Here is an 8,259-nt window from a genome sequence, read left to right as displayed (position 1 = left end):
ACGAATACACTTTCGATTGACACATCATTCAAATCCGCTAATACCTGAATTTGGTTCGACATTCCTGTTAATCTCCCCGTAGGCTGAAGACAAATGGTGTAGAGATTTAAATTTTCCTCAAATCTCAACTATCTCAAATTACAATTTATTTTAGTCAAATTTTTTTATGTAGTGTCACCATTGGTGGTTGCGTTTTTCATGTGTATTCTATTCATAATGTAAATGTCCATAATACGTAACTCACTTTCTCATTGTTTAATAAATAAATTTAAATAAATAAATATATAACTACAATATTTTTTTTATAAATTTGGTGTTTTTTTATATTTAATCCATACTTAGGTAAAATATTTGATTGGATGAAAAAAAAAATTTATTAAAAAAAAAAAAAAATTACCGAAAACGAAATCTTAAAATACTAGGACAGTAAAAAATGGTGGGCAACAAGTATTTTCAATAAAGTATATTATTATATTTATTCACAGACTTGCAGTATTTGCTATATTATACTTATACCAAAATCGTCAACTTTAAGATAATCGTCCATTTTTTTTTATTTGGATTTAATTTAAAAACATTAAAAAAATTCCAAAAATGTTTTCATGTTGGTAATAATTTAATGGCAATCACCTATTATGGATAGGTATTAGATAGTTGTTGCTATTTTGTGATAGTAAACTGTTTAAAGTTATTATAATTTATTTATAAAATTAAAATTAACAGTGTTAAAATGTTGTTACACCTATAGTAGAATAAAAATAAAAGGTTAAAGGTAGTATTAGCTTTTTTATTCAAATAAATGGTAAAGAATACGCAACGAAGAATTAAAGAAATTCGATATCCGTCTGAATGTGTGAAGTGACACTGTTAGTCTAATAGACAATGTGTTAATAGTTACTTTATAAAACGTAACATTTACATAATCTGATATGATGATTTAATTTAATATTTATTATATTAGCTATGCAATTTTTTATCAATGTAATACAATTGCAAATGTAAGACATGTACAGGTATATAATACTTGGTGGTTTTTGTATTGATAATAATGTATTATGATGTGCCCTATTATTTTTTTCAAACATTCTACTATGACATTTTTAACCAACTATTAAAAATTATTAAAAGTAACAACATAGTACTTTATTTTTGTCCTCAATAATTATTTTGAAATTCAGTTAATATTATGACATTAACAATAAATTAATAACCACGGGTAAAATATATTCCTTATATAAATAAGTTTTGGATGTATCTATATATTATTTTAAAATTATTATGACCTTCACTCTTCAGAAATTAAAGAATTAGATTCTACGAATGCCCAGAACTTAATAGTATTAGCTTTTAATATTCTTATGATTATTCTTTACGTTAAACTGAGTGAATGTCGTGAGTACATAAATTGTTAGATCGTCAACTAGTGTAGAGTCTTCAGCTTATGGTCTTTTTAGTTTTTAGAGATGAATATGTGGCGCTTTTGCTTATGTATAGTAAGAAATTATTTTGTCACAAATATTCTTATTTCATGATTCTATTGTTTTTTTAAATAAACTTACTCTAAAATCTGCAGATATATATCACGGTTGGTGTGTATTCACACACATGTATTATCAATCAAGAAATAGAAAACGAACAAATGGTAACTGATTTCAGTCTTCTTGCTCCAAACGAAAATATACAAGTGAATGCAAAAAAACATTCTTACGTAACTATTTATTTACTTTAAATTGAAAATAAAAATAAAAATTTATTATAGATAAATTACCAAATTTAAATTTTACACAATATGAATAATATTAGCAGAATTATGGCCAATTTTTTTTTTTTTGAATTACAGTAATAAACTTTTATGAAGAATCTTGAATTTTATTTTCAAGCTTTATATCCAAAAACAAAAGTTTTTAGCCCTGTTCCCCCTAATTGCGCTTATGACCTATAGTGAGTTAGTGTGTGTAATTTGATTTTACATATTTTGAGTATTTTTAATTATCATAAATATTTAGCGTTTTTAAAGTATAAAATAAATGTTGAAAGTATTAAAAGTTAATTAAATGAGGTATCTAATGCAAAAAAAGTGTTTAAAATAAAATTTAAGTATACAATACATTTATAAAAATAATTGAAAAAAAAAAGATAAATTTCGGTAACTATTATTATTTGTATTATTAGTTTATACAATCAGACGTATTTGATATCAGCTTTACTTGCTGTGACAAATATGTAGTGTTTTAGCTTATTTATAGTAAGGATTAATTTTGATATAAATATTATTTATTTTAAAATTCTAATGGTTTATTAAAAAAAAAAAAAAATACTCCATAAAGATATGTATCACTGTCGGAATATCTGAACATAAATTCAATGTCCGTCAAGCTATGCAAAACCAACAAGTGATACCTGATGTCATTCCTGTCGCTCCAAAAGAAATTTTACAAGTAAATAAAAAAAAAGCATACTTATCAATTATAAGTGATCTTAAATTGTATAATAAATATATTAAAATAGGTTAATTATGCGAGTGGTAAGAAAGCGTTACTCGGAAATGAACTTACACCCACTGAAGTGAAAGACCTACCGTCAGTTAGTTGGAATGCTGATCCTAATTCATTTTATTTGCTATGTTTGACCGGTAAGTACAGAATAATTTTAACAAATAGGAAGGTAGATGGATATTAAAAATTTATATTACTTTTGATTTTTATTCTCAGATCCTGATGCTCCGAGTCGGGCTGAACCTACAATAAGAGAATGGCATCATTGGTTGGTAGGAAATATACCTGGCAAAAATGTAAGCCTAGGCGAAACGCTTTCCGAATACTTAGGTTCTGGACCTCCACCAGAAGCCGGTACTATAATGATTAAAGTATCAATAGGCTTATTACTAACAAATAATTATTAGGTAGTTAGGTATAATAATGAACAAAAAATGATTTTCCAGGAATACATCGATATGTATTTTTAGTATACAAACAACCGTCAAAACTGTCATTTGATGAGCCACGTTTAAACAATAGGTAATATAATGCTTATTAAAAATTAACAGAACTATATTGTAAATTACTAGACATATTATACTCCACTAACTAATTAACCTATTGTGCATTTTTATACTCAAAGCTTAGATCTTAAAAAATAATAATTTTGTATATTATATTCTTTATACTGTTTATATACATTATAGATCTGTGGAACATCGTGAGAAATTTTCAATCAATAAATTTGCATTGAAGTACAATTTAGGAACACCTGTGGCTGGTAATTTTTACCTGGCCCAGTACGATGATTATGTTCCAACTCTTTATCAGCAATTAGGAATTAACTAATTTCATCTCCAAAGTGTTGGGTTATGTTTAAAAATGACTAATAAATATATTATTCACGTAGAAAATGATATTTAAGTAACTATTTGATATTTTGAATTTGTAAGCAAATGAGAAAAATAAAAACTTATTTGCCTAAAAAATGCATGTTTTTTTATTTTACTTAAATAATATTATTTTTATGTTTTTAGAATGGTTTTAAATCTCTGAACTTTTATAAATATTTTTTTTTTTTTGTTGGATCCATGAATTTCAGATAATTTGGTTCCTTGTTTCTGTAAAAAATATTATATAGTGGTCAAATTAAAACTTTAATTTTGCAGTCTGCACAACAACGGCGAGTTTTATATAAATTTTATTGTTTGTGATTAGTGAAGGGGGGTTGGAGATACGTTTATATGATAATATGAAATAATATAATATATTAATATTACACTTATTTTGATAGAATATGGATAGTATAATTGTAGCGAACAGCGGCCAATTTATATTATACCTATTATTACATAGTATAATCTCATAATAAATATTTATTGTCAACTTAATTTACTTTCACATTGTTTTATAAATAAATTTTAATATATTTAATAGTACGTATGATTTAATTATACGTAAAACTATAACATTTTTTTTACAAATTTGGCGCTTTTTACTTTTTTATATGTACTTAAATTTTTTTTTATTGTTTTCACTTTAACCATTTGCATTTTTAAAGGTAGTGAGGAGTAATAAATTGCAGTAGAATACTGAAAAATACATATTTTAAGATATCGGGTAGATATTAAATATTTGAAAAAAAAATTATTTTATTACAGTAAACCGCTTATGGTCATAATAATTTATTTATACTGTGAATGAATTATAAAATTAAAAATAACAATGTTAATATTTTGTTAGATCTATAGTAGAATAAAAATACGAGATGAACGGTAGTATGGGTCTTTTTATTCAAATATGCTGAAGAATACATAAAAACGAAGAGTTAGAGAAAGTCGATATCCGTCTGGGATCTAGGACAATATTAGACGTCGTTTAACTTTGTCACAAAGCATTGATCTCGCCAAATTGAGCACGCGGACAATTAAACGTGCTGACATATACACCCGAGGAAAATTAATCTCTTGTACAATTAAACTTACAATAGGTAATGAATTTTTTTTTTTGGCGATGTCATTTAAATACTTAAATATCAATATAATATGACGTTACAATATGTTTACTTTATTTGAAATAATAAATTTAAATATTTATAAATAATTTAAAATAAATGAGCGATATCAAAAAGTATGAATATCTAATTTGAAATAATACATTTAAATATTCATAAATAGTTTAAAATAATATAATAAATAAATATGAAATATTAAAAATATGACATATACCTAATTTTAAACAATACATTTAAATTAAGCTATAAAACTAAATAATATAATACAAGTATTTAAATAATCTAAATATTTTGGGCGATGCCTTTTAATATGTGTCAATTGGCCTGGCATTGAATTCTGAACAATTATTTTTTATTATTAAAGTCGTGTCTTTGTAACATTTTTTTTTTTTTTTTTTATTGGTTTAGGTTCATTACTCGCCATAAATCGGTGTATTTTAATCGATTTAACTTTTCTTCTTTTTTTCGAAGTATAGATAAATTCATAAAAGGATGTATTGCACTTAAAATTGAAGTAAATGAATTATGCCAGCCTTTTATTGAGCTTTTATTTCGGGGTATATTATTTTCAATTAAATCAAAATATTCCATAGTTCTATAGAAAATTTTGGATTGCGTCACCCTATCATAGACCCTTATAGATTATAAGATAAATAGGTATGAACAACATATTATTATTATTTCATTATATATTGTATAGGTATAATATTTGATATTTGTCTCTGTAATGAACTTATGTGTTAAATTAGCTTGCATCAAAAAGTTCGCGTGTTAAATTGTCCACGCGCTCAATTATCCGCGCTAAATTATTCCGTGTTTAATTTTCTGCAACTACTTGTCCGGACAGTGGACACAATCCTTCTGAATGCGTGAAGCGACTGCTTTAGTCTAATAAATAACGTTTTTTTTTTGGTTATCATATAAAACGTAACATTTACATAATGAGATATGATAATGTATTATATTAGCCGCACGCAATTTGCAATCAATGTAATACAATTGTAAATGTGAAACATATATAGGTATGATGTATTTAGTTGTTTTTATATTAATAATAATGTATTATGATATGCACCATTATTTTTTTCAAACATATTCTGCTATGAAATTTTTAACCATCTATTAAAAATTATCAATGTCAACAACATATTAGGTACTTGTTTTATGTTCCTGGTAATTATGTTGAAATTTAGTTAATATTATGATATTATTAATAAATTAATAGCCATAGGTAAAACATGTTTCATATTTATATATAATTTTTTGATATATATTATTGTAAAATTATTATGACCTTCACTCTTCAGAAATTAAATAATTAGATTCTATAAGTACCCAGAATTTAGTAGTATTAGTATTTAATTTTATTATGATTATCCTCCACATAAAACTTTGAGTAAATAATTTGAATACATAAATTGTTGGACCGTCAACTAGTACAGACTCTTCAGTTTTATATTTATCGGCGCATTGACTTTTTAGAGACGAATATGTGGCGCTTCAGCTTATTTATGGTAAGGAATTATTTTGATATAAACATTCTTATTTTTACGATTCTATTATTTAATTAAAATAAATTTACTCTGTACTCTACAGATATATATCACAATTATTGGCGTATTTTCACATACGTGTAATATCAATCAAACTATGAAACATCAACAAGTGGTACCTGATGTCATTCCTGTTGCTCCAAAAGAAATATTACAGGTAAATAAAAAAAAAACATCTCTACCTATTTATTTATCTTAAATTGAAAATTAAAATATAAATGTTTTTTAGATAAATTATTAAACTTGGTAAAAATGTAAATTTTACCTAACCATAAATAACATAAGTAGAATTATGCTCATTTTTTTTTTAAATTCTAGAAACAAAATCTTATGAAGAACTTTGAATATTTAAAAATATTGAATCATGTAAAAGATCCAATGTAAAATTATAAATTATATTTTTTATTTAGTGTTTGATAACAGGTCAATTTACTATGACTATAGTATAAAATCTTACAACTCATGATTGGTCCTACTGAATTTTGTATATTGAGTGTGGGTATAGGTCAGAGAACTTTCAATGCACTGATTTCTCTTTATTTTTTTTTTTGAGTATTCTCCATAATTTAAAGTTTAAAAAAGGTTTTATATATTAAGAGATTGATTAATAATAGAATTTATTATACATTAACAACTTCTCTGTTATTATTTTGGATTACATGGTATTTTAAATTTCCAAAACTGAACGATCTTTCGTTAGACCTTAATATGTTTTTATATAAGTATTTGTGAATAGCATCAATACATACTGTCACACGATAAAAATGTCTAGTAACGAAATATACTATAAATCATGCAGTTTTTGCGTTTTAAAGGCAAAATATGCAATAATATGCAAAATAAAAACATTACTGTTATAAGGTATAACCAGAAGTCGCAAAAAACATAATGTTGCATATACTCGTAAATCCTAACCCTAGTTATAAGTTATGTATTATTAAGATCATTTTTGTAATAAGTATTTTTTTGTGAAATTTTCGTTAGGAAAATAATAATTATTGTATATTGTGAAAACACGACTCGTGTCATTTAATTTAATTTTTAATTTATTTTTTCAACTTAATGTTACTTTTTGTTCCATTTATGGTATTTAGTATGTGGGGCCTGTAATGATAATGTGATCTATGTATTTATAGTAAAATAAGTTAAATACAGTAGAACCTCGATTGTCTGTAGGTATTAATTGGGACCGTACCTAATTCGGACACGCAAAAATTTGGATGTTGGAAATTTAAAAAAAAAACCCAATTTATAAATTTTTAAAACACAGTTATATTTATTGTTATTATTATTAATATTTTATTACATACATTACGTTATTGGAAATACATTAAATACATCGGAACATATTATGTTTATTATATTTTTTAACAAAATTATCGATACGAGTGCTACAACAAGTTTTAACACTCGGATAACAGAACGTTCGAATACGTTAATTGTAGTTCGGATAATAGAGAGTTCGTATAACGGAGGTTCGGATAATCGAGGTTCTACTGTAAATTGAGTTGTGAATCGAGTTTTAAAAAAATAATGTCTGTATCACTAATATCAAGTCATTCCTAAATATAGGACCCATTTAACATTTTATTAATGTATATAATGTGTATACATATTTTGTATTATAGGTGTCATACCCAAGTGGAGTGATGGTTAGTATGGGTAATAAACTCACACCTACTCAAGTAAAAAATGAACCGTCTGTACGCTGGCCTGCTGATGCAAATGCTTTGTACACTCTTTGTATGACAGGTAATATATATAAATTACATCTCCAATTATTTCATTGTCAAGTGTTTACTAATAATACTATATAAACATCATAAACGCAGTATATTAAGCAATTATAAAAATTAATTTTATTTCTTTGTGCATTAATGTACACTTTCTTTGAGGTATTAAACACATAGATGATATTATTATACATAAAAAATAATACAGTATTCAATATTAAAATTTATTGTAATTGATAATTATTGTTATTTTAGATCCTGATGCTCCGAGTCGTAAGGAACCCACATCTAGAGAATGGCATCATTGGCTAGTTGGAAATATTCCGGGTAATGATATTACTAAGGGTGAAACACTTTCTGAATATGTAGGCTCAGGACCACCACCCGAGACTGGTAAGATAATATAATTGAAAAAAAATATATTTAAATTGTTAATTATAATATATTCTTTTGGTTACAGGACTTCACCGTTATGTATTCTT

The 8,259-nt window shown here is 25.1% G+C and overlaps 2 protein-coding genes across 3 annotated transcripts; both read left to right on the top strand.

Annotated features, from left to right (window-relative positions):
• The first annotated feature begins 1,389 nt into the window (after positions 1-1,389).
• On the top strand, positions 1,390-3,392 carry LOC112600777 (protein D3-like). Of its 2 annotated transcripts, none has more exons than XM_025348079.1 (7): positions 1,390-1,493; positions 1,574-1,684; positions 2,328-2,438; positions 2,509-2,632; positions 2,712-2,849; positions 2,942-3,017; positions 3,185-3,392. In XM_025348079.1, the coding sequence occupies exons 1-7, from the start codon at positions 1,464-1,466 to the stop codon at positions 3,324-3,326; spliced, it is 732 nt and encodes a 243-aa protein (XP_025203864.1). In that variant the 5' UTR covers positions 1,390-1,463; the 3' UTR covers positions 3,327-3,392. The 2 variants fall into 2 exon arrangements, with proteins under 2 accessions (XP_025203864.1, XP_025203863.1); XM_025348078.1 differs by having other exon boundaries at positions 1,574-1,708.
• Positions 3,393-5,847: 2,455 nt separating this feature from the next.
• LOC112600778 (phosphatidylethanolamine-binding protein homolog F40A3.3-like) lies at positions 5,848-8,255 on the top strand (the record flags this gene model as incomplete). The annotated part of the gene is made up of 5 exons (XM_025348080.1): positions 5,848-6,005; positions 6,088-6,201; positions 7,673-7,796; positions 8,033-8,170; positions 8,238-8,255. Coding segments are annotated over exons 1-5 (418 nt in total), but the record flags the coding sequence as incomplete, so codon positions are not given.
• Between the last annotated feature and the right edge of the window lie 4 nt (positions 8,256-8,259).

Source organism: Melanaphis sacchari, unplaced genomic scaffold, assembly GCF_002803265.2.
Source record: "Melanaphis sacchari strain LSU unplaced genomic scaffold, SCAv2.0 Contig712_pilon_pilon, whole genome shotgun sequence".
NCBI lineage: Eukaryota > Metazoa > Arthropoda > Insecta > Hemiptera > Aphididae > Melanaphis > Melanaphis sacchari.
This window is presented reverse-complemented; position numbering and strand designations above follow the sequence as displayed.

What these genes read in the sequence shown, in the direction of transcription:
- LOC112600777 (XM_025348078.1), top strand. Translation starts at nt 1,464, where the DNA reads ATGAATATGTGGCGCTTTTGCTTATGTATA. An exon ending in GGCGCTTTTGCTTATGTATA is followed by an intron (nt 1,494 to 1,573) that starts GTAAGAAATTAT and finishes TAAAATCTGCAG; the next exon opens with ATATATATCACGGTTGGTGT. An exon ending in TTATTTGCTATGTTTGACCG is followed by an intron (nt 2,633 to 2,711) that starts GTAAGTACAGAA and finishes TTTTATTCTCAG; the next exon opens with ATCCTGATGCTCCGAGTCGG.